The sequence below is a fragment of the Lissotriton vulgaris genome, chromosome 10 (assembly GCF_964263255.1).
Source record: "Lissotriton vulgaris chromosome 10, aLisVul1.2, whole genome shotgun sequence".
In the NCBI taxonomy this organism is placed as follows: domain Eukaryota; kingdom Metazoa; phylum Chordata; class Amphibia; order Caudata; family Salamandridae; genus Lissotriton; species Lissotriton vulgaris.
In genome coordinates, this window is record NC_141698.1 from 1,121,551,231 (window position 1) to 1,121,578,055 (window position 26,825).

A 26,825-nucleotide genomic window follows, 5' to 3' on the forward strand; every position below is an offset into this window, starting at 1 on the left:
ACACCACACGGATGATGCCCGGAGGGTAAAGTAGAAGTGGCAGGTAAGTTTGATAAATGCGTATGTACCAACTTATCCTTCAGGCTAGCCGCTCGCTTAAAGGCAAAACGGGGTGAGGGCATTTTACTAGTGGGGGTACTCAAAGAAGACCAATGTTTCCTGACTATTTGTCTGACTTTAGTTGCCAAAGGGTCAAAGGTGGTGACCACCGGTAAACAATCAGACTTTGTTTTCACATTACGTTGAAGTTAAACTCGCTCTTGTTCTATGTACAAGTATGCAAGTGATACCACACACACACTCACTCACGCACATGCCCTCTCTCTCTTTTGTTCTATGTACAAGTTTGCAAGTGATACCAAACAAGCACTCACTCAAACACATGCCTGCCTCTGTTTTGTTCTATGTACAAGTATGCAAGTGATGGCACACACACACTCACTCACGCACATGCCCTCTCTCTCTTTTGTACCATGTACAAGTCTGCAAGTGTAACCACACACACACTCACTCACGCACATGCCCTCTCTCTCTTTTGTTCTATGTACAAGTATGCAAGTGATACCACACACACACTCACACACATGCCCTCTCTCTCTTTTGTTCTATGTACAAGTTTGCAAGTGATACCAAACAAGCACTCACTCACACACATGCCTGCCTCTGTTTTGTTCTATGTACAAGTATGCAAGTGATGGCACACACACACTCACTCACGCACATGCCCTCTCTCTCTTTTGTACTATGTACAAGTCTGCAAGTGTAACCACACACACACTCACTCACGCACATGCCCTCTCTCTCTTTTGTTCTATGTACAAGTATGCAAGTGATACCACACACACACTCACTCACGCACATGCCCTCTCTCTCTTTTGTACTATGTACAAGTCTGCAAGTGTAACCACACACACTCACTCACGCACATGCCCTCTCTCTCTTTTGTTCTATGTACACGTATGCAAGTGATACCACACACACACTCACACACATGCCCTCTCTCTCTTTTGTTCTATGTACAAGTTTGCAAGTGATACCAAACAAGCACTCACTCACACACATGCCTGCCTCTGTTTTGTTCTATGTACAAGTATGCAAGTGATGGCACACACACACTCACTCACGCACATGCCCTCTCTCTCTTTTGTACTATGTACAAGTCTGCAAGTGTAACCACACACACACTCACTCACGCACATGCCCTCTCTCTCTTTTGTACTATGTACAAGTCTGCAAGTGTAACCACACACACACTCACTCACGCACATGCCCTCTCTCTCTTTTGTACTATGTACAAGTCTGCAAGTGTAACCACACACACACTCACTCACGCACATGCCCTCTCTCTCTTTTGTTCTATGTACAAGTATGCAAGTGATACCACACACACACTCACTCACGCACATGCCCTCTCTCTCTTTTGTACTATGTACAAGTCTGCAAGTGTAACCACACACACTCACTCACGCACATGCCCTCTCTCTCTTTTGTTCTATGTACACGTATGCAAGTGATACCACACACACACTCACACACATGCCCTCTCTCTCTTTTGTTCTATGTACAAGTTTGCAAGTGATACCAAACAAGCACTCACTCACACACATGCCTGCCTCTGTTTTGTTCTATGTACAAGTATGCAAGTGATGGCACACACACACTCACTCACGCACATGCCCTCTCTCTCTTTTGTACTATGTACAAGTCTGCAAGTGTAACCACACACACACTCACTCACGCACATGCCCTCTCTCTCTTTTGTACTATGTACAAGTCTGCAAGTGTAACCACACACACACTCACTCACGCACATGCCCTCTCTCTCTTTTGTACTATGTACAAGTCTGCAAGTGTAACCACACACACACTCACTCACGCACATGCCCTCTCTCTCTCTTTTGTTCTATGTACAAGTTTGCAAGTGATACCAAACAGGCACTCACTCACACACATGCCTGTCTCTGTTTTGTTCTATGTACAAGTATGCAAGTGATGGCACACACACACTCACTCACGCAAATGCCCTCTCTCTCTTTTGTACTATGTACAAGTATGCAAGTGTAACCACACACACACTCACTCACGCACATGCCCTCTCTCTCTTTTGTACTATGTACAAGTCTGCAAGTGTAACCACACACACAATCTGTCGCTCACACTCACACCCTCTCTCTCTCTTTTGTTCTATCTTTTTCCCTCTCTCACACAAACACTTACTGGAGTCTGTAGAGTGGGACTCCAACGAGGTGTCGGTGACTGTAACTGTCCACCTGCTGCTGTGCCTGAGGGGAAGGATGTTGTCTAAGTGACATTTGTGGTCATGGTGGTCCTACTTAATGCTCCCCTTCTAAACACCCATAAAACGTAGCTGTTCAGGCAGTAATAACTACAACAATAGTTTCCAGACCAGGACTCAAGAGCTCTTTGTAGGCATGTACTGTGTGCTCAATAAATACTTATAAAATAACACAGACTTTTACAAATGTAGCATGTTCAGTGAGCGATATGGAAATTATCACGTCTGTTGAGAGCGATCACAACCTGCTCTCTCTCGCCTTGACTCCTTGGTGGTCGGAGGGCAAAAAGGGCCCTTGGTCCCGTACCACTGCTAAACAGGGGGAAACATTTGTTTCGAATTGTGGTAGGCGGCTGAAGTGGGCAAAGCTCACCCTATCTGAGGAGAAGGTTGCAGCTATAACACAACTTCTGGCCACAGCCCAAGGTAATTTGGACTCTCTTGAGAGCGGGCCTGAGGAGGTGTTTGGGACCTTTTGCGACTTGATCAAGTCCATAAGCAATTTGTTTATTGTTCCAACTAGACATACTGGGGCTAAGACACGGGCCCGCCCATTGAAAAGACAGGGCTGGTATACCCATAAATGTGGGGCAAGTAAGAAAGCACTGGTGGAAGCAGTAAAACTAAAATCCCAAACTAGGATCAGGTCGGCTAGGAAGATCTATACCCAAATCCTAAAAATAGCGAAAAAGGAGTGGGAGGAAACATTTTGGGCGGACCTCCTGGTTGCTAGTCAAGGAAAGGATGCTAGGGGCTTTTGGAACTAGGTGGGATCCAGGAACAGACCTGATGACACATTGAGGACTTGCACTATTCCGGCCCAGACCTGGTTTAACCACATCAGGGCCTTATACTCGCCGATAGAAGGGTCCCTCAATGAGCCATTTTCCCCTGCCCTTTCGGCAGAGGTCAGTATTCCCGACCCCTTCACTCCACGGGAGGTTGTAAATGTAATTAAGTCCCTGGTACCCCTTAAGGCAGCCGGTCCTGATGGCCTTCCGGGGGACCTACTCCGGGCCTACCCGACCGAATGGGGTAAATTGGTAACCGCCCTTCTGAATGCCATCTTGGAGGGAGGACCTGTTCCTGAATCTTAGAAAGGGGCAGAGGTTGTTCCCATATTTAAAAAGGGTTGTCGGGACAATCCGGGGAACTATAGGCCGATAAGCCTGATTGACTCGACACAAAAGGTGGCGGGGAAGGCGATACTGGGGAGGATTCTCCACTGGATGGACGAAAACCATATCCTGTCTGATTTTCAGGCGGGATTCCGCTCAGGAACGGGACCATTGAACAGGTCTTCAGACTGATGCTATTGCATTGGAAGGTGGTGCTGCTGGGCACAGGCAGTCTTTATCTGGCCTTCATTGACTTGAAGACTGCCTTTGACCTGGTTCCTAGGAAGGAACTCTGAAGGGTTCTGCAGGGTCTTGGGCTGCCCCCTTACATTCTGTCGCTCCTGGTCAAACTCCACACAGATAACTATGCCCAGGTGCATTGGGGCCAGAATGGGGAAAAGACGGACAGGATCCCGGTCTGCAGGGGCGTGCGACAGGGATGTGTACTAGCTCCCACACTATTTTTCTTGTACGTAAACGGTGTGGTAGAGCACCTACTTCAAGAACCAGCAGACGCACTCTCCCTGGGGGGCGTACGGATCCCCACCCTGCTGTTTGCAGATGACACCCTCCTCATCGCCAAGACTCCCCATGGTCTCCAGAAGCTTCTGAATCGTTTCCAGGAATTTTGTTCGGCAAGGGGTTTGGTGATCAATGTGGACAAGACAAAATACCTGATCATGCACCCACCACGGAAACTAGGACGCGCTCCAGTCTTGAACTCTGTCCCTCTCGAGAAAGTCTCTGAGTTTGACTATTTGGGAATACGTTTGAGCGATGCTATGAGCTGGACACCCCATATTAACAAGATGGTTCTTAGCCATAAAAGGGTGGGGGGCGCGCTGTTAAGGGAGTATCGCGCCTCATCTAAACAGTCCATGGCACCTGCAATTGACATCTACAAAGCAAGAGGAGTCACTGCAGCGTTATACGGGGCGGAGCTATGGGGCCTTTGCAACCTGGAGGCTCTATCCAAGTCGGAGAGCAAATTTTTGAAATACCTACTGGCTCTCCTCTTGAGCACCCCCACAGTTCCGGTGCTCTTGGGCGTGGGCTGTAAATCGATCAAGGACCCGGCTCGCCTCCGGCCGCTGCTTCTATGGGCCCGCCTATGGAGGGTCCCTGAACTGAAACCATATGCCAATGGGCTGTCTGAGGTGATGGGAATGGGGGCTGGCACAAGATCCAATGGTTAAGGGATGTCAAAAACCTCTTGGGGGAACTGGATGTGGGGGCTTCTTGGGCTACAAAATCTGCTCCACCCAAGGCTATCCTGAAAAAACTGTACTGGGAATGGGTCTCCTCTCAGCTTATCGGTAACCCCCGTCACTACAATTCCACCCCGTTCTTCTTAAGAATCAACGACGTGGTGGCCTACGAACCCTATATGGATTTGATTACCATGCCAATCGATAGGGCTCTGTACTTTAAGTTTAGAGTGGGCACTCTTCCGATAGGGGATTTTCTTTCCAGATGGAAAATGCCTGTGCAGTTATCGCCTTTTTGTGCCCTTTGTTCCACAAGGTCCGAGACGGTGGCAGATATCCTTTTTGAGTGCCCGGATTATTCCCGACCAAGGAGGTGTTGGTTCAAACCTGTATTCAGACTATTAGACTATTAGGGACACGCCAGCATATGGTCGCGTTACGTATTTTACTAACTGACACTCCCCCCCCCTATAGTTTGTGGTGTCTCTAAATTTTTTAAATGGGCATGGTTGATTCGCTTCAATTGAATTCATTTCTAATTAATTTATTGTATGTGTCAATGGCATTTTTACTGTTTTAATCCTTGAATGTATTTCAAATTGATGACCTGCAGTTTTTTATATGTATGTAATGCTTTTAAGATATATCTGCATATCGAAATAAAGCTATCAACCAACCAACCAACAAATGTAGCATCAATCCTGACAGTGATGAGGTTACAGCTCGTAAGTGTCATGGATGTACAGGTGTGCGCACATGTTGGGTTTCACGCCCTGTAGCCACAAATGATGACATAAAGATTGACTGATGTTACGAAAGCATCCATGGTCCCGAAAAAAGATGCTGAGCAGCCAACATGTTTTTTGAAGCTGCAAATATCACACTCCTTGTTCCTGTGTCAGGAAGATGGCTGACCATCAGAGTCTAAGCCGCCGTGGTCTGTAAAGCAAGGACTCCACAGACCACAAGACCTCCACAGACCCATGACTCTTGGTGTTCTGGAAGCACTTGGAGCACTGTGAGATTTAGATATAGTGGACCTTGATGCAAAGCTCAGTTTCAAAGGAAGAAGCATTACTTAAAGGTGCCTAGGAAGAGACTGCCCCCTCTGCCTAACGACCAGACAAGGGCAGGAGCGGAGCGCCAAGAGAAATGGAATGTTGTTTCAAGGCGCACAGCTACATGCACGGTCTGGGATTATCCCAAACCAGTGAGACTGATGTAAGATCTGCTTACACTTGCCCACTGCGCATGCCCATACAGGCAGAGAGCACTAGCTGTGCACCTTGGAGGAGGCAGCCTTTTCTAGAATCTGACCTCCCTCCACTTCTCCACACTGTCCCACCAGTTATGCTACAATTGCTGTAATGTATTTCTGGCCAGACGTCAAAGGGAACCAAGAGCTTCAGTTTTGTTTCTTAGCGGATGTGGCTCCAAGAGGGCGGTGAATCCAGGGAGCTCACAAATCGGAGCGCTCACGCGTGTTGAAAGGGTGCAGCATGACATTCATTGAGGTTCGCTGCTGGTGTCCAGCCTCTCACCTGATTGGTCAAAAGTCTTTTTAATGATGAAATGTCTGAGAATGGATGTCTGTGCAGAATTATCAAACCTCTTATATCTCCTCTTCCGTGTCTGTTCAGGATCCGCGGCAGGCTCTGGTGGTTGAGGTGCTGATTGAATGTATCAATAGATGTCTCTTGTCGGACTCATGGTTGTCGGCTGAAGGGCTGTGTATTTTCTCAATCCTTGGTTATTTTATTTTATCGCCGCCGGCCTCAGGGTTGTCGGCTCATTGCTATGTATTACTATCAATTGCTAATAAAGGTCTTATGACAAAACAACAAAAAAAAAAAAGATGTCTCTTGTGGTTCCCCCTCAATGCGCTGCGTGCCCAGTGCTCGCCCCAGGAGACGCAGTGCGTGAATTAAACAGATCCTTTCTACTAAATCACTTTACATTCAATCTCTGTTCCCACAGTGACTCGTGCACTCCTGGAGAGAGCTTCTGAGGGCCTTTCAGGCATCTCAACAGAGGGACACCGAGGAAGGAGAGCGGTGATGCTCATGTTCACCCAGAATGTCACCATAGAGACAATAACCAGGAGATCATGACTGGAAGTCCTTCAGAGATGTCATCCATGACCTTTGTCCTCTTCAGATGGCTTACTTTTTATCTGACTTTGTCACCTGTGTTTGACCTTACGTTGGGAAACGGACTCAGCCTTGTGCCGATTGCTGACCTCGACAAAGGAGGTAGGAAGGCTTTGGGGCACATTCTGAGGAAGAGGACCGGTCCCTCCTTTGTGAGGAAGGCCAAGAGCAAGAAAGCTGAAAGGCCACCTTTAGCGATAGTCACGCCTATCCTATGGGTGGTTGAGCCACACTTGGGGCAGGGGATGCGGTATGGAGATTCCAACCCTCACATTTTTCTGGGCTCTGCCCATATTTATTGGTATTATTTATACTCTAGGGTAGAGTCGTCCCTCGTTTGGGACACTGAGTGAACACAGGAGATACATAGATTCTCAATTCGTTTAGAGTTTTTGGGTAGCATAAAATGTTCTTTTCAAAGACTGCCTTTGACTGACTCCAATTGGTTCAAGAAAAAGTAGATGTTGGACTTGCCACATGACTCAGCCTTGGAACAACCACAGCATTGGACCTTTAAGTCCTAGAATTATGATTTCAGTAGCTCTGCCTTGAATGCACCTGGCTGGAGCCAACATGGCAACGACCTGGAGTCTAGGTTCAAAGGGGTCTCCTCTAAGCGTCCTTTTGAAATCATGGCTGTGTCAAGCCGTCAATTAGATACTCAACAGAGGTGGGTATGCTCAGGTGTTCCTCAGTCCATCCTTCCTGTGCTAGTCAAAGATGCAGGTGGTCACTAAAGTACTGCAAAGAGGGTACCATGTTTAGTAGGTCAAGGGCAGTTCTGCTGGAGCCGCTGGCGCTGTCCTTTGGCGTCTCTGGCACATCCTTGACCCCGACGCAAGGCAGAAGAAGATCAACATGCTGTTGGCCAAGCTCCTTCTGTGAGCCAGTCCTACATGCAGATCTCAGTCTGCAGGGCCTGGTGCTTGTCTTCGAGGGGGTGTCGCTCATCTCCTGTCCAGCAGTTCTGCTGCGCTTCTTCTAGACAGAACACAGCAGCAGAGCTTCTCTGTGGGTCTACACCTTGCCCGACCTTGTAGGGAACAATTCCATGGGGTGTTCTGGTTTGACACCTGCTTCTTTGCTCGTACTCCTGAGATTCAGGCTGAAGTCATGAGGAGCATGCCATAACTGGCTCCAGAGAGGCTCCACTGATCCCAACCTGGAGGCATCATGGGAGGAAATCTAGGGCCCAATCTGAAATTGTGTCACTTTCAGAATGAATGAGCCCAGCCAACCTGCGATTGGAGCATTCATTCAGGCATCGTCTCAAACTCCATACACTGAAGGGAAGGGGCACAACAATTCACCTGGGGATGTGTATTGAAAAGTCAGAGGCAAACTTTCTGAGTAGAGCTGTAGCTGGGCAGATCAAGTAACTTGGTTCCCAGGCTTACAAAACAATTTCAGCTGGACATCGTTGCAGACCCGGGGGTGTTTTACAGATCATGATGTACAGAAACACTGGCCCCTGACTAGTACTATCACTGTCAATTTAACATTTCCCAAATGGTTCCCATTCTGTCTATATATTTGGCTTACCCAAAGACCCAGGCAACTCTCGGGTTGCCTTGTTAAGTATAACTGTATCACTGATCAGGCACAATATCAAAGGCATTCCATCATTTGCATATGGGCCAAATATTTTGTACTGAGGCTATCGATATTACAGAAGGGGCGCACATGCGTCTGTTGAAGTTTCAGTAAACAAATGCACCCCACAGTGCATAAAGCTGGTACCAAAGCAGCTTGCACCTCGAGGCACTAGCTGTAATATGGCTCTTGTCTCTTGACTGAATGAGGATTGAGTGCGGAAATCCAACCTAGGAGAAACTGCTTCCGGGTCTCCAATGTGGAGGAAGAATGGTCTTCTCCAAGAACACGGAATCGCAGAACAACTTAATTCCGATGTACAGGTTCACAGCTTGCGGGTGATGCGGCCACAGGGAGGACAAGATTCACACAGCAACACAGCACCAACACAAGGGGAGTGCTGGACTGCGGCTATGGGACCGGGCAGTGATTTTGTCCAGATGTTCCCTAGATACCTCTCTAGTGGTGCAAGTGTCTGGCAGTTACCTCCATCGGCCAGTCTCCTCGGAGTCTTTTCAAAGGGTAGTAGCTGCTCTCTTTGGTGGATGAGGGCACACACTGGTGGCACCCCTGGTCCAGGAGGGCCGCGCCACATGTGGCGCATCGCTCATTGATCTGATATGTGGGACCCTGTAGCGTCGTGCTGCAAATCACGACAGACACACGATGGTATTTTCAGAGAACATTTATTCTTGCTGCTGCTCATGACCACGTCCCTATCCTAACTGCCCCTTTCCTGTCCCCGCTCCTCCTCTTCCTGTAGACCCCCTAAATCCACCCACCAAACACTAGACTGCATACACATTATTACATCTCCCCCGTGTTAACAAAATGAAAACAAATAGCAAAGTCTGACTTGATTATAGTTCTTCAATTAGCCGTCTAGGTCGGCGAATAGTTCGCCTGGGCCGCAGGAGCACACCTCCATCATCAGATCCAGCTTCCGTCTGATTCTCAGGTGTCTGTGCTGCAGAGACGGGTTTGGGCCTTTCTGTAGTCAGCCGCTCAGTCGCTTTGTTGAGGATACCTTTAACGGCCGGAGCGCACCTTTGAAAATGTGAGACATTCCGTGTAATTCTCTTGTTCTCTGACTCGGCTGTTATCATCGTACCGTTTTGCTGTGTGACTATTAAAGGTTCAGCTCTAAAGTTACAGTCTGTTTTCTTCTGTTGTTCCTGCTTGACCAACACCCAATCCCCATCGTGAAGGGATGGAGATCTTGCTCTCCGCCGATTGTCGGCATAAGACTTCATCTTGCTCTTGCGCTCACGGTCAGCAACCACTAACTCCTCGTGTACATTTTTGGATGACACTGGCGTTAAGGCACCTTCCCACGTAGGTATCCGTGTCCTGATCGGTCGTCCCAACATGAGTGTGGCAGGACACTTCCCGGTAGTGGCATGGGGAGTTGTCCGATAGGCTCTCAGAACTTCATTTAGAGCCGCTTGGAAGTCTTTTTTGTCAAGAGTAGCCTGCTGGAGTGTCTTTTTTAAGGTAGCCATGAACCTCTCCACCATTCCATTGGCCTGGGGCCACAGGGGAGTGATTTTGCGATGCCTGAAGTTGAGGTGTTTCGCAAACTCCCCAAAGTCATGTCCATTGAATGGCGGTCCATTGTCGGTCTTGACTTCCTTCGGAACGCCCCAGGCAGCGAAGACTTCATCCAGAACGGCAATGGTGCTGGTGGCATTGGTGGATAACACGAACTGTGCTATGAGGAATCTGGAATACTCATCCATTATCACTAGGACGTATTTCCCCTACTGAAGGGGTCCATAGAAATCCTGGGCGAGCTCTTGCCATACACCGCTGGGCAACTTTGACATTTGGAGAGGAGCTGGAGGATCTCCTTGACTCCCGAGTTGGCACTGAGGACAATCTTTCAAAGTGAGTTCAACCATCTGATCAAGTAACGGGAACCATACTCTCAACATCAAACTTAACACCCAGGTTGCGGGCAGAAGAGATGGTGTTTGGGGGGGCTTCAGCACCTTCAGGCCACCACTGCTTAGGAGAGAACAGATTTTGCGGGCCAAATGGTAGTATTTCTGTTTTTCCAGAATTGCACTTCAGATGGTTGACCTTCATCCATTCAAATGTCGCAGTTAAACAAGTTTTAAGGTTTTCTTCTGCTTGTGGTGACTCCCTGTCGAGTACCAGGATGAGCTGCGTATCGTCAGCGTAGGATATGGTGCTGACTTGATACGAGGAGATAAGCTCGATCAGGGGTACCATGTAGAGATTGAAAAGTACAGGGCTCAGAGTAGAGCCCTGAGGTACCTCTGTTCTGATCGGTTTTTCATCAGATCTAAAGTCACCCAGCACCGTGATTTGTCGTCTTTGGCTCAGGAAATTTTTAAACCAGTCTAGCACTACTCCTCCTATCCCTGCGTTCAGAAGACGGTCAATCAGGATAGTGTGGGAGACCGTATCGAAGGCCTCTGATAGATCGAGTAGTATCAAGACGGCCTTCTTCCCTTGATCCATAGCGGAGCGCAGGGATTCAGCAGAGAACAGGAGTGCAGATTCGGTCGAATGTTTGGACCTAAAGCCCGACTGATTTGAGTGCAAGATATTATTGTCTTCCAAGAATGTGGTAAGTTGACTATTGACGAATGACTCAGTCAGTTTAGACAGCAAAGGCAACAATGAGATGGGCCTCAAGTTAGAAAGAGTTGTAGGGTCAGGTAAAGGCTTCTTCTGAAGGGGTTTAACCGTGGCTAGTTTCCATTCTGGTGGAATCTCTGCTGTCGCCAGTGAAGAATTGATGATCCCATTGACTATGGGATTAACCTCATTGACCAGGGCTCTTAAGAACATGGGGGGACAAGGATCAAATGGTGATCTTGACTTGCTAGAAAGAATGGCCTGATGTGATTCCTCCAGAGAGATAGGAGCAAAAACATTGAGATGGGGCTTATTAGAGTCGCTCTTTCCACTTGCTTCTATAATTTTATTATCAATGGAGGTCAAGGTTGAGGTTGGCGGTGGAAAGTCCTTGACGATAGCTTGAATTTTATTGTCAAAATAATCAGCTATAGAATTGCAAAGTGGTAGCGAGGGCGGGATGTCTTCTTCTGCTGGCATAGGCCACGATGTGTCTCTGATCCGTGTCGTTGTCAAACTGAGCTAGTATGGCGCCCAGTCCCACTGGGCTGGCATCAACAGTGATTTAGGTGTTCCTTTTGGGGCTGAAGTAGGCCAGATTGTCAGCGGACTCAACAGCTCGTTTAATTTCCTGAAATGCCTGCTCACATTGGGAGGTCCAGGTGAATGGTTGCCCTTGTTTGGTAAGAGCACGTAGCGGATGACTGATGGTGGCGTAATCTTTGATGTATCTGGCGCAGTAACTCGCCATACCCAAGAAAGATCTGATGTCACTCACGTCTTGTGGACTTTTAGTGTCATTTAGAGCTATCACCTTCTCGGGATCAGGCTTCATCCCGGCCCCGGAAACACGTGTCCAAAGAATTTTAGGGTGGACTGATGGAATTCACACTTTTCTTTTCTTGAGGGTGAGGTTGGCTTCCAGGAGAGCGTGGCACACCCGGTCTAGTGCTTTGTCGTGCTCCTGGACATTCGCACCGTATACTAAGATGTCATCACTGTAGTTTAGTGCATTTGGTATGTGATGTATGGTCTGGCGGATGGCTTCTAGGAAAATTTCCGCTGCAGACGAATTTCCAAAGCTAAGTCGCTTGTATCGGAACAGCCCTAGATGAGTGGCAAATGTTGTTATATAGCGCGACTTCTCTTGCAGTTCCAACTGGTGGTATCCTTTATTCAGGTCTAGCTTGGAAAAGACCCGTGCGCCATTAGGAGATGAAATCATGTCACTTAAGTGAGGTCCTGGATGACGCTCTCTATCGATAGCTGTGTTTGGAAGCCTCATATCCACACACAGGCGCACTTTTCCTGGTGTGCCCTTCTTTGGCCCGATCACCACTGGTGAAACCCACGGAGTTGGGCCTTCTGTCCGCTCAATAATGTCTGTTCGCAATAATTCTTGAATTTCATCTTCCACAGCTTGTTGAAGGTGGAAGGACACTCGCCTGTGGTGTTGTGCGACAGGTCGTATTTGTTCGTTAATATGCAACCGAATCTGGCATTTGGTCATTTTTCCAAGTCCGGAGAACAGTTTAGGGAATTTGTGTATGATATCGGGATCATCACTCACCCGATATAGAATTTCAACCAGCCGAAGACGCTCAGCAGTGGATAAGCTGAGGAGACAGTCAGCTTCCTGTCCATCAATGACATGTATGTGGGCTGGTACAATTATTGAAAGTGGGTGACCCGATAAACCCTTGCGAGCTTGGGCTGAAATGTGTTATAGGAAAAAGTGCTTACAAGGGTTTTTTTTTGTAAATTGTTAATATAACAGGAGGTTGATCAATCTTAACTGAAAAAGAACTTGGGACCAACTTAAATCAATTAAAGCCTGTTATTCATCTAATTCAACACATTATTATTCATATAAGCGGTAACAACTCGCAATAGAAAAAGCTACACGGGAAAGTAGATTGTATGAAAATATCTTTTTATATCAAATTTTCAATTTATGGGGTACAGTTTCTTAAAAACAGTGAAAATTCATCAAAAAATGTACAAGTGGAAAAGACGCAGACTAGTTGGTCTTTAAAATCCACTTGCGTTGCAGTCCACTCTTTAAAGTTAAATCACAATGAATCCTGTTGACTATTTACAAAGACAACGTTGTGTAGAATTACAGGGGGTCACACTTTACTAAAGATTGAAGGTCCTGAGGATGGCCTTGAGGATTTATCAATGATGAGGCCGAAACGTCGACATATAAGTCCACATCCTTTGTTTTTCAGATTAATTCTACACGATATAAAAAGATATTTTCATACAATCTACTTTCCCGTGTAGCTTTTTCTATTGCGAGTTATTACCGCTTATATGAATAATAATGTGTTGAGTTAGATGAATAACAGGCTTTAATTGATTTAAGTTGGTCCCAAGTTCTTTTTCAGTTAAGATTGATCAACCTCCTGTTATATTAACAATTTACAAAAAAATCCCCTGGTAAGCACTTTTTCCTATAACACATGTATGTGGGCTGGCACAGATGTGGTTTTGTGCTTGAGCGTGGTTGCAAATTTTCCCAGGCTTGGGAGAGGTTTCTTCGACATCCACGTGTACACTCTGACATGTGCCGGGCTCAGGGTGGGTGGCGGCTGCTTTTTGTTGTACTCGGTTATGGGGATATAGTTCAGTGATGCCCCACTATCCAGTACAAACTTGGTTGCATGGGTACCCACACATATGTCCAATCTGGGGTATTTCTTCAGTTGGTCTGGATCAGCTACCATACTGGCATATTCATCAGTGTACAGCGATGCTGGAGAAGCTGACCTGGATTCTCTGGATAGGTATCTTCTCATCCATTGTGACTTGCGAGACTCTCTGCTAGAGTGTGAGGAGGCAGAGGATGACTCTGGTCGATCTTGAACGGCCGTTGCATGATGTCACTTTGTGGCAGGGCGAGAGGATCTCGCAGTCTCTTTGGTTCTGTCTTTACGATACTCCCCACAAACAATCTAAAAGTGATTTTCTCTTCCACACTTTCGACACTGCTGTCCAAGCACCGGACAAGTATCTGTGAGTTTAAAATCATATCCGCACCTGTAACACCTCAGGGGCCGGTCTCGTTTCTTGTCTCCATGGCCAGGCTCATGGCGTCTGCGCCCTGCATAGCGTTGGCGGGAAGAAAGTCTGGATGTCCGCCGTCGATCTCAAGAGTATTTGCGAGTGGTGCTGCTTTTTAAGCGGTAGGCTTGTTCCCGCCTCTCAACACGTCCCGCCTCCATTTTTTTTGCATGTTCCTCTGCTTGATCATAGACTCGGGTCATCTCTTCAATTTCATCTAAATTGTGACTCTTCCGTAGGAGCCGCCTTCTGAGGGTCTCTGACTGGCATCCTTCAATGATTCGCAGTCTAATGGCATCCTCCGTGGAAAAATTATCAAATTCACAATAACGGGACAGTCGTCGAAGCCTTGTTATAAACGTACTCATAAGTTCTTCTTTTTCTTGACCGGCTAGGTTAAATGTGTACCTTTCATAATCTGCATTTCTCTTATGTAGAAACTTTTTATTTAAAGCATCTCGCACCTTGGCATATGATCCTGTTTCTGCAGTCGGCAGTTCCTTGATTAGCTTACCAACTTCTTTCCCAACCAGATTGTGCAACGCAATTAATTTTTCATCTTCATCCGTGACTTTGGATCCCTTCATAAAATCTTCAAAGTCCTCGAACCACTCTTGCCACCTGAGGCCCATGCCACCTCCAGCTACCAGGGGTTCTGGGGCGCGCAAATATGAGATGCCTGATGCATTTGGCGTGGTCGCGCTGTACCAGCAACATTCCGTTGTGGTGATGTCGTCATTTTGATTTATTTCTTTACTCCTCTGTCTTTGCTCGTGTTTCTTTGTCTTGTTTTTATCACTGTCTTTGCCTTGTGCTTGTTTTCTTATTTCACCTTTTGCATTTGCATGTGCTTGTTTGTTTTTTTACTCTTGCCTGCGTCTATTTCTTGCATTGGCTTGTGCTTGTTTTCTTATTTCACCTCTTGCATTTGCTTGTGCTTGTTTCATTTACTGTTGTCTTTGCTTGTGCTTGCTGCTCAATGTCTGGTTGCCTGACTTCAAAATGGCCGCCGCTATGGAAATCTCGTTTCCCACGAGATTTGTGCTCATTCAATCTTCCAGGCTCACGTTTCATTAACCGGCACTCACCGGCAGCCGGTCCTTGCAGCAAGCGGCACCTCCACACGCTCCCGGGGCACCAGAGCGGCAGGTAGGATCGGGGTGGGCTCCCGATCTTTGTTTCTTCCGCCGCACACTCGACCTCACGCATCCGGGGTGGGCTCCCGATTCCAAACGCTCGACAGGGTTCTTACGACGGGGCAATTTCAGCACTCGACAGCGCTTTCCCGACTGGGCTCCACGCGACCAGCTGGTCACGGAGCGGCGGGCATTTACCACTGGCTGCTTGACTGTCGGCGGCGGTCTCTGCAGGGCACACGTGTCGCGACGGCGACTTCCTCTAGTGTGCTGCGCGGGACGGGTCACTCGTCTCCAGGGGTCCAGGTGGTGGCAGACTGTACCATCCCACCCTCGTCGCCAGCTGTAGCGTCGTGCTGCAAATCACGACAGACACACAATGGTATTTTCAGAGAGCATTTATTCTTGCTGCTGCTCATGACCACGTCCCTATCCTAACTGCCCCTTTCCTGTCCCCGCTCCTCCTCTTCCTGTAGCCCCCCTAACTCCACCCATCAAACACAAGACTGCAACTGTCCTGCCCTCTCCAACCAATGAACCAGGACCCTGACTGCTGGGCACACGGGCGCTATGGTGACTACCGTGACATGCTGCTGGTGGCATCAGCCCAGCCTGGAAGGGTAGAGCAGTGCACACTGGGACAATACCCGCCCCTTGTCAATATCCCTAGAGGTGTCATACATGCAGCACCCGCTGCAGTTCTGAGATGTGTTGTCACCTCCAACACAAGAAGACTGCTGCCCTCTGCCGGCCGCTCTGGGCATCAGGGTTGGATTGGGATTGAAAATCGGCCCAGGCACGCGCAAAAAAAAAAATCGCCCCACATTTGCCTAATCACTCCTAAAATCACTGCTTGGCGTAATCTTATAAAAAAACTTTAGGGGGGGTAGGGGTAAAAAAATGCACGCGTTAGTTTACAGTGGTGAAATAAATTAGGCCACTTCTACTAAGGCCCCCGCCCCCCACTCAGTATGTGCACACATTAATGGGCCGGCCACGGAGACAAAGGGAGTGACACCTCTGCCTGTTGCTAAACGGAGGTAATGAGTGCCCATCTGCCTCTAGAAAGGCCACTCAGACACCTACTGGGCCGCTGGCTGTATTCGAAGAAAAGAGACAGCGCCCAAGTGGCCCCCCAGAGTGGTAAAAAAAGCAGCCTACAGCCAAACTCGACACCGGCCCCTCGGGCATTACCCGAATGCCGGCGTTACCTATCCGACGCTGCTGGGCACCCAGGGTACCTGCAGGAACTCTACATCAGGAGATGCTATCTGGGGAAGAGGTATGCATGTATGTATGTATGTGTGTTCTTATATAGCGCTCGACTTACCCTTGGGCATCTCGGCGCTTGCATTGGGAACCCGTCCTGGCTTTTCCCTGTGAGATAACCCGTACTGGGCTTCCCCAAGGTGAAAGCCAGGCATCCCGCCGCGGGGGGCCGTAGTGGAGATTAAGCAAGCTATTGCCCAGAGTTGTAGAGTGTGAACCCGTGATTCGAGTAGGCACCAAAGTGAGAATTATCGAGTCCGTGGACACTTGGGCTCAGGTGCACTCTCGGGGCTTAACTTGGTTGTGAAAGTGTCCCAGCCCTGAAGAGAAAACTACAAAAGTCTGGAGACCCCATCATAGCAGCCTACAGCCCAGCTGCCCTGGCACTTTGGGGCTCTGCGCAAAGGGGCAGGAGTTATGGCCGGTTCTTCGGGGTGCTCCAGAGACGAGTCTGAACCTAGAATCACAAGGAAGGGGAGGGGTGGCCCCAGGGGTACAATCATCTTTTTTGCTGCGTCTCTTTGTGCTGCGCATCTCTGGTCGCCCTCCGAGCCTGCAGTGTGTAAGAGTCTACACCTCTCTTGGAAGTTATCTCTCTGACGATATATGGGTCACCAATCACACTCCTTGAAGGCTCTAAAGGGCTGTATGAATGAGAACCTAAAATATATGCCGAAGAAACAACACATTTTATATTTAGTAGGCACGTTAAAATGAAGTTCGTCGGGTCCTTCTACTCGATGTAGCTTTACATCAGCCCCCCTCTGGACACACAGCCGCTGAGCACTGGACTGTGCCAAGCAGGAGGGTGTAGTGTTCTTCAAGGACACAGTCTAGTTGCTCCAGTGTAATCTTACACTGTACACCCACCCACCACAGACGTCACTGGGTCAGGTGACGCTGCAAATAAAAGGACCCGAGCGCACGTGCTCGAGGCCAGAATTACCATCCATAAACTGGTGTCCCGTGTCTCACTTATTTCTACCATGCGGGCCTAGGGCCCCATCTTTACAGAGGGCACACTCAAGGCTGAGGCGGAGGGCTGAGCTCAACAGATATCAATGTGCTGAGAACTGGAAGTGTCGACGCCCATGAAGCAAAGATGGGGCAGCCTTTCTACTGACATGTTTCCTGGTCCTCTTTCAACAGAGGGCACGAGTTATGATAGTGCTGCAGTCACTTTCGGGAGCTGTGGCCGGACAGCCGACTGGACCCGAGCATCAGCGGAATATTGGGAGTGGATTAACATAAATGTAAATTGTCTTCAAAATAAAAGCTAACAGAATTTGCATTAAAGAACTGGCTTAGAAAAGTCCTTTGTCTTCAGGCTAATACCCGTATCTTTGAGAATACGTTGATATATTGCATGACACATGTATTACATATGGGACTTTGGAAACTGTAGTGAGCGTTCTAGTGTTGCACGTCACGTAGGCTACGTGACGTGCATGGCGGCCATGTTGGGCTGCGCGCGCAGCGTGAGAGATAAGCGCGAGAGCCGGCACGAGCAGGACAGGCTCGGCGCTCCTTAGGGGAAATTACAGAATAAAGTGTACAAACCTCACAGTGGCTCCTGCACATTATTGAGAGGGGAACCAGCATTACAATGGCGACGAGGATGGGATAGCAGACCCCCCCCCTCCACCACACAGCACCGAGGGAAACAGCAACCACACCGGTGGGCAGGAACCAGCAGTGCCAAGCAGGACCACAGAGCCAAGTGCCCAGAGGAACAAAGGGCCAGGACAGAATAAGGAAACTACATAGGCACCCTAAGGAGCGTGGCAGAGCCCCCAGGAGCAGAGGAGCAAGACGGCCAACCCACAGTGAGTAGACCGCCCGGAACCGCGACACAAAGCGTGCCAAATCATGCCACGATCCACAGGACAAGGGGGACCGCGCTGGATACCGCACAAAAACGTGAGGGGGCTGAGGCAGGAAGTCCCCAACCCCAAGCAAGCAAAGGAGAGCAAGACAACACGCCAGGAAGCCCTAGAGGCCAGGGAAGTGCGCAGCAGACGGCCAAGAGCGAGAAGATGAGTGCGCAAGCGGGATATGCAATGGCGCCAGTGCAGTTTCTACCCAGACCCGGTGAACCACTCATGAAATGGGAGGACTGGAGAGAATACATTGACAATTTCATCGGAATCCTAGAAGACGAAAACGAAGAACAATTTAAACCCACTAGAAAAAAACGCATCTTGCTACTGAACCTAGGCCCAGAAGGCCTGAGGATCTACAAAAGCCTAGTCCCGAAACAGAGAGCGGCCACAGACGATGATGTGTATGCCCACGCGATTGAGGACTTAAATGAACATTTCAGACCGGCGATATGTGTTTCAGTGGACAGATTCAACTTCCAGCAGAGGAAGCAACAGCCAGGAGAGAGGTAGAGGAATACGTGGCGGCACTGAAGAAACTAGCGTCCACTTGCAGGTACGCCAACTTGGAGGAAGAGTTAATAAAAGACCAAGTGGTGATGCACACTACATGCATCGCAGTGCAGGACAAACTATGGGCCAGCGGGGACACCACCCTCAAGGAGGTACTAGTCATTGTCAAAAGAGCCGAACTAGCACGCAGGTGCGCAGAAGCAACACGGAAGCAAACCGCGCCCAGTGTCATGGTGAACAAAGTGGACAACGAGGAACCCCGCAGAGACTACCAGAACAGGAGGTCGTCAGAGAAGGGACCGGGCAGATGGCAAGGCAACACTGGCCCCCCTGGAAAACAAGCGGGAAACAACAAAAAGACATGCTACAGATGCGGGAGCTGGTCGCACGAGGCGCATGACAGGAAGTGCCCAGCGTTTCGCGCCAAATGTATGTATTGCGGAATAATCGGCCATTACGAGAAGGTATGTCGGAAAAAGGCCTCCAAGGGCACCGTGAAGTACGTCGGTCAGGAAAGTGAAGATCAAGAAGACGGAACAGAGGAGGAAGTCGTAACAGTACTCTGCATCTATGACGAGGTGTTGAGTGTGGAGGGCCAAGTTCTGGGTATCGACGGTGAAAGGACAATGAAACCGGTCCTGGAAATGTCGATAGGAGGAATCACGATCAAGGTGGTGGCTGACACAGGCTCACCCTACACCATCGTCCAGAGAGCGGTGTGGGAGGAGAAGTTTGCACCACAGTTGGGCCCAGAACTGGAGAAGCTGGACATCCGCCCGGTCACTTACAATGGAGACCGCATACCAATGGCGGGATTCAGACCATTGATCTTCGAATTCAGAGGCCGGTCTGCCTACTGCAAACTCTATGTGTCAGAAAAGGGCCCCTCGGTCCTAGGATGGCTTGATCAAGGCGACCTAGGCATCAAGTTGGATCCGGGTGGCAAGGAGCAAATCCTACTGACGGAACAGGAAGCATGGCCAGACCTCGACAAATGGAAGAGCGAATATCCAAAAGTCTTTGGGGGCACTGTGGGAAGATTAGAGAACTTTGCACACAAGATCGTTCTGAAAGAGGACGCGGTGCCGGTGGCCCACAAAGCGAGGAACATTCCTTTGGCAGTGAGGGAAGCAGTGAAGGACGAACTGCAGGACTTAGAAAGAAAAGGAATCATCAAGCCCATCACGTGTGCTGAGTGGCTGGCGCCATTGTTGGTGGTTAAGAAGCCCAGCGGCAAGGTCCGGCTGTGTGTCGACCTGCGCAAACTAAACAAGAACATAGTGGTAGAGAGATTCCCCTTACCCAGAATAGAGGAGATGCTGGCCAGCACCAGGGGAATCAAATGGTACTCCACCATAGACTTAACCGCAGCCTACCACCAGATCGCTCTACACCCAGAGAGCCGCAAACTAACCTCATTCTCTACCCCATTCGGGTGTTATCAGTTCCGCCGCATGCCGTTTGGGCTGGCCTCGGCAGCAGCAGTATTCCAGAAACTGATGCACCAATTGTTCAAAGACACATCCGGCGTCCAATACTTCCAGGACGACATTCTGGTGATGGGGCGAGACAGACCCGACCATGACAAGAAGCTCGGAAATGTACTACAGATCTTAGAGACTAAGGGCCTCACAGCCGAATGGACCAAGTGCCGGATAGGAATGGAGTCGGTGACATACCTAGGACATGAAATAGGAGTGCGAGGAGTGACACCGAAAGCTGAGAACATAAAGGCGATCTGTGAGGCACCCCCACCGTCCAACAAGGAAGAAGTCAGATCATTTATCGGAATGGCGGAGTATTACGGCAAATTTGTACAGCACTTCGCCTCCAAAACCCATCACATGAGGCTACTTACAAGAGACAACATAGAATTTCACTGGTCAAAGGAAGCACAAGAGGAGTTCGATATCATCAAGAAAGAGGTGGCAGGAGCAATACCACTCCAAGGGTATGACCCCCAAGGAAGAACAGTTGTGACCACTGATGCCAGCGATAAAGGGCTCGGAGCGGTCCTAATGCAAGACCGAGGGCAAGGAAGATTGGAAACACTGAGCTTTGCATCCCGCACGCTTAGTGACACAGAAAAAAAATACAGCGTGATCGAAAAGGAAATGCTGGCAGTGGTATGGGCCACGACCAGGTTCAGACAGTTCCTGTGGGGCACAAGGTTCCAATTGAGGACGGACCACAAGCCCCTGCTGAAAGTGCTAACGTCAAGCGGTCACGCCGACGCAACACCCAGGATTTCCAAAATGACGCTGAAACTGCTTGAATTTAGATATGACGTGGAGTATATCCCAGGGAGCAAGAACAGTGTGGCAGACTATTTGAGCAGAGCAGCAGCCATGGAGCCGAGCGAAGAAGACAAAGCGGGAACGGAAGAGTGGGTAGCACTCACGGAAGACCAAGAAACCACTATCAGTCATCAAGATTGGGAACAGGCATACAATGAAGACCAGGTGCTAGTAAAGGTGAAGTCCCACATCACCAATGGATGGCCTGACAAGAGGCAGAGTCGCGGTGAAATCAACCCATAATTTGAAGTCAGGGAAGAACTGCCCATAGACGAACAAGGAGTATTTGTGTACAGGGGAGAGAAGGTCATTCCCCCAACCAACATCATCCCCAAACTACTGGACCTACTCCATGAAGGACACCTGGGGATCGGTAAACTAAAATTGAGGGCCAAGCATAACTACTGGTGGCCAGGAATGGATGTAAGGGTCGAAAGACATGTAAGGGATTGTCCAAGGTGTCAAGGCGCAGACAAAACACTCAAACCACTGCGCCCAGCACTAGGCAAGTTTGACCCCCCGAGAAATCCATGGGAGGAATTATCCGTAGATATCCTAGGCCCGATCTTGGATGTACAGGGTGTCCAGAAATATGTCTGCGTCCTAGTAGACCGATATTCGAAGTGGCCGGAATTGAAGATAGATGAAATGATGGACACAGAGACTATTGTAAAATTCCTAGCCGACACCTTCGTGAGGGAAGGTATCCCAAAGTCAATCCTCAGTGACAATGGTCCCCAATTCATGTCGGAAAAATGGTCCGAATTCACGCAAAGGAATGGCATCAAAGCGAAGCACACATCCATCTATCACCTGGCTGGGAACGGCTTGGTGAAGCGCTTCAACAGAGTGGTGATGGGATCGGTTCAAGCTGTCATCTCAGACAACAAGGACTGGGAGAAGGAGATATGGCACATGGTATGGGCGTACAGGATCACCCCCACAGGGACTGGTTACAGCCCATTCCAGATTCTGAGAGGCCGTGAACCATTCATCCAAGACAATCGAGTATGGAAGGAGAAAACAATAATGAGCGAGTGGTCCCCAGCAGTGGTACGAGCCAACTTGGAGAGAGCTCAAACTGTTTACACCAAACATTACGACAAACGAAGAAACGTGAAGCACACTGGATTGGAAAGAGGGGAATGGGTGCGAGTAAAGCTGGCCACACTACAAAGGAAAGGCGAGAGCAAATACAGCAAGCCCATGCAGGTGAAGGAAGTAATGGGCAGAGCGGCCTTGCTGAGCGACGGAAATGTGTGGTCGCAAGACCGCATGGCGAGATGTAATAAGATTCTATGCTGGAACAATACTGGAACAGAAGGAGTAGATGAGGAAAGACCACAAGAACATCGGGAGAAAGAACCTGATGTAAGGAGAGAACAACAAAAGGAAAAGGCAGCTGAGGCCGACCAGTAGCAGGTGGTTGGAGAGGACATGAGTAGAGGAGATGCAAGCGCGGCTGCGCTAGGAAGCGGAGAATGGAGCGAAGGAGCGGCCACCACCACCCCGGTAAGACTGACCAGGAGGGGTAGAGCGGTGGTCAAGCCAGTAAGATTCAGAGACTATGACATGAGCGGCGAACTGTAAGTCACATTGTTAGGGATTGGAAAAAAGGGGAGATATGTAGTGAGCGTTCTAGTGTTGCACGTCACGTAGGCTACGTGACGTGCATGGCGGCCATGTTGGGCTGCGCGCACAGCGTGAGAGATAAGCGCGAGAGCCGGCACGAGCAGGACAGGCTCGGCGCTCCTTAGGGGAAATTACAGAATAAAGTGTACAAACCTCACAGTGGCTCCTGCACATTATTGAGAGGGGAACCAGCATTACAGAAACAAAGGTTCAAATATGCAACAGGAATATGTGTGAATTGATATTAAAAGAAGTTTGAAGGTTATTTTGCAATTTGAAATTGCCCAGTTATATTGTCAGTGCAATGACTGCTGCATGGATGGGAATTCTGCATGACATGTTTGTGTCTACATTCAAGATATGATTCGTGTTTTTTAAGAAATCACGTTGTTATATAAAGCATGTATTATTCTTGTTTATTTTAAATCAAAAGGCCTTTCAGAATTAGAAAATTGAAAATGAAAATGTATAAGGTTGGGAAATGTTATCTATAAATATTAATAAGGAATTAATTCAGTTTTTGAGAAGTATTTCCTTGGTGCACATGTTACATTCCATCACCCCGCATGGCTCCTTCAGTGGCGTGGCACTTATGTTAGATCCTCCTCCTTCCCCCAATGTTCCTATTGTCAGTTTTCCCTTTGAATCTTTAATTTCCGAGGTCCTACCTGGGTTTATTATCCATCATATCCCTTGCTCTATATTTTAATGGTTCTTGAGCATCCTGGTTAGTTCAACTTTATTTTTAGCATTTAGTCCCTTTTTAGTGTCTGGTTCTTGTGTTTGTAGTGCTTTATTATTGATTTGAAGTGAGAATATTTTACCTCCTACTTTTGCAAATTGGCAATAAAGTAATTTTTCTAGAGAATTAGAAGAAATAGTTCTGATTCCTATAGAGTTGCAAATTGCGGTCAGCGAAAAAACAAGGTTCACCTTAAACCCCACCCTCCTTTTAGACTACAGCCAATGACAGCAGCAGCAAAGCACCTTCTTGTGCAGCGTCACTGCTGACGTCACTCATTTGGGCCTATTATTACCGGGCGGCTAGGGTGGAAGCTTGGGTGGGGTGCTGCACATCTGCTCCTCACTAAATATATCTTTTGGGAGTGTTTGCCTCTTTGTGGGAAGGTACACTGGCTATCTGGCAGTCTGGCTGTGCCTGGCACAAACCTTCAGATAAGGCGGGTGGTGGGGTGCTGCTGGCATAGGGCGCCCCAGGCCTAAATCCACATCCTAGATGATGAAAGTTCACTCAGAACTCCTGCAGCCCCACACTAGAGGATTTTCCAAACATATGATTTATTGAATTAACAAAATAAAACAAAACAAAAAGCAAATAAGAGGCAACATGGATGAAATGGGTGTGAATGACATTGAGAGGCATTTGTGCAGGAATCACCTTTTTTTGTTTTTGTTTATTTGCGGTACTATATAGCGCTAACGCACCCCAAAGGTATCGGAGCGCTTTACATGACCCCCTTCCTGCACAGAAACAATCCTGCTTGTGGCACAGGCACCCTTAGAGCATGGTGCAAGGGTGCCTGCGGTGGCGCTAGGCAGCTAAAAAAGCGCCAGTGCTGGGACTAATGGCAGGAACGCGCATTATTCTTTTAAATACGGTGCATTCCTGCCCTTTCCCAGTCACGCAGCACAGCGCAGCACACCCCAGCACACCCCAGCAAGGTGACTTGCTTTGCTGCGTCACAATCTCATAATATGGCTCTCAGTGATCTGTTGACTTACGCTGCATTCACATCTTGCCTCTTTCAGTGCACCTATGTTGCGGTGGCCCAGGCGCCCAAGACTCATGCCGTGATGCTCAGCAAACCCGCCTGGATGTGGGGAGCAGAAATGGGAGCGAATGAGCACGGAGTCTGCATCGCCGCTGAGGCTGTGGTGACCAGAGAGGCGGGCCCTGAAGCCGAGGCCCTGCTGGGGACAGACCTGGTCAGGTGAGTGGTCTCTGATCAATGAAAGGGTGATGAGGTGGGTGAAAGGGGTGGCTCTGACCGCGCACAGTGTGATGTACAGGACTGCCAAAAAAGATCATGCAAAAGTAAGGGCTGCAGAATCATGCAGCAAGACTATACCCAAACCTCAGAAGGCATGAACAGATAACGCCAGCATTAAAGCCCCTTCACTAGCTGCCAGCAGAAGAAAGCATCAACCTTTCATCTTGACAAAGTACTTGCTCAATAGCATTTTCGCCAAGATGCAGGCATTATATCTTGAAGTTTTCAAAATTTCAATTCTAATAAAATAAACTGTGGTTAGTGCGAGACTCAGGGACCTGTTGTTTAGTGCGACATTGATAGACCTTCTGAGAAGAGGCTGTTTCCAACCTTGGTGGTGAGCCGAACATGCGTAGACCTGGCAGTGAGTGGAAAAGTTCCAGCCCTGGAGGGGATGGAACATGCATGCCCTTTGTGGTGAGTGTGATATACCTCCCCGGGTAGGGAGTGGGACTTTCCTGTTCCTGGTGGTGAGTGGGACATTCCTGTTCCTGGTGGTGAGTGGGATATACCTCCCACGGTAGGGTATGGGACATTCCTGTTCCTAGTGATGAGTGGGATATACCTCCCCCAGTTGGGAATGGGACATTCTTGTTCCTGGTGGTGAGTGGGGCTTTTTCAGGCCTGGATGTGATCTGGAAATTGCTGCTGTTTCTTGCTCTTTGAAGTAAGTGGAACATTCAGGCCCTATGCTAAGGATTGTTGGGTCAATAGTCCCTAGTGAAACCGCAGTGTGCCATACTGCTCTGTATTTCATCTTTCTGACTGACCTGAATGTTTCCAGTGACAGAGAATTGGCAGGTACACTATATGTTTTTGTTAATGTTCATCCAGAGATGTAGGTACACCCAAAGTAACTACCCCTTCATCTCCAGGCCATGACATTACTAGCAATGGAATAGAAGCAGTGGGGGACAGGCCTTTTGACCTGTATCCTGGTGGACATGTGGAAATGTGTCTTTTAATGAGCACTCCGGTGCAGGGGTCACCCTTCTCTGTCCACGGGTCCGTAGACCAACAAATTAGAGATTGGCACTGAAGCTTGAATTCAAATAACAAGTTTATTAATCACTCATGAGTGGGGCAACATCCACACAGCACTCTCAAGTGCTGCCTGAGGTAGTACATTGAAGTCACAGAACACAGTTCTTTTATACAGGTTTTGTGCGGTGTAAGCACGTGAACAAAAATAGGGATAACAAGTTTTAGGAATAGTTACAGACAAACATGGGCAGATAAAAATGACATAGTCAGCAAAGTGGGAGGGGGAGCAGGAGTGCTTATGGCAGCAGAAATGATTGACATACAGCAGGTGTAATGGCAGCTACAAACTCTCAGCATGTACATTGATTTTAGCTGAGTCAGGAAGTGAACTACAATAGATAGCACAGGCAGAGTGAAAGGGCGAAAGAATTATGAATGAAACCTAAATGGATACCTCAGCCAAAATGACTGCAGCTTATGCCAAGGAAATATTACATGTTTTTCACAGACGGCCCTTTTGACATTAGCTAAGACATTTTCTTTTGCTTTAAAAGGGGTACGATAAATGTTATACATATCAATTAGCATCATGTTGCTGACTTCTTGATCAACTGCTAAACAGGCTTTTACATTTTGGACATTTGTTTTAAATGGTAGACAAGTAGTACAAGTGGAAATACAAAAGGAACAAAGCGTTGGCCGGCATTGGATACATAAACAACAAGAGAAGAGAATTGCAACAATTTATCAATAAGGCTGAAAATATGTTTAAGCCCCATACAGAAAATATGCTCCAGAACCATCTAGGTCAAGTCCATGTTCCTGAATCTTGATACATCTCAGTAGCTATTTGTGTTGTTTGGAGATGACCGCATACACAGAAGGTTGATTGTCCGGTGTGAAGACACAACAGCTGGATCCAATGATACAGCATGCTCTAATCTATACGGTTCCCATGTGGTCTCTGTGTGGTTGACTTCAGAGAAATCGATTGCACGTTCTCTCCTACTACCAGCATAGTGATTGAACAATTGCAAATCTTGATGGTAGGTTGGGAGGGCTAA

The 26,825-nt window shown here is 48.3% G+C and overlaps 1 protein-coding gene across 1 annotated transcript in view; it reads left to right on the top strand.

Annotated features, from left to right (window-relative positions):
- Window positions 1–26,825, top strand: part of SCRN1 (secernin 1) — a 147,109-nt gene that overhangs the window by 37,228 nt on the left and 83,056 nt on the right. The window contains exon 2 of the mRNA XM_086942202.1: window positions 24,536–24,717. Coding sequence (XP_086798328.1) covers window positions 24,536–24,717 — 182 coding nt within the window. The remainder of the gene's footprint in view (window positions 1–24,535; window positions 24,718–26,825) is intronic.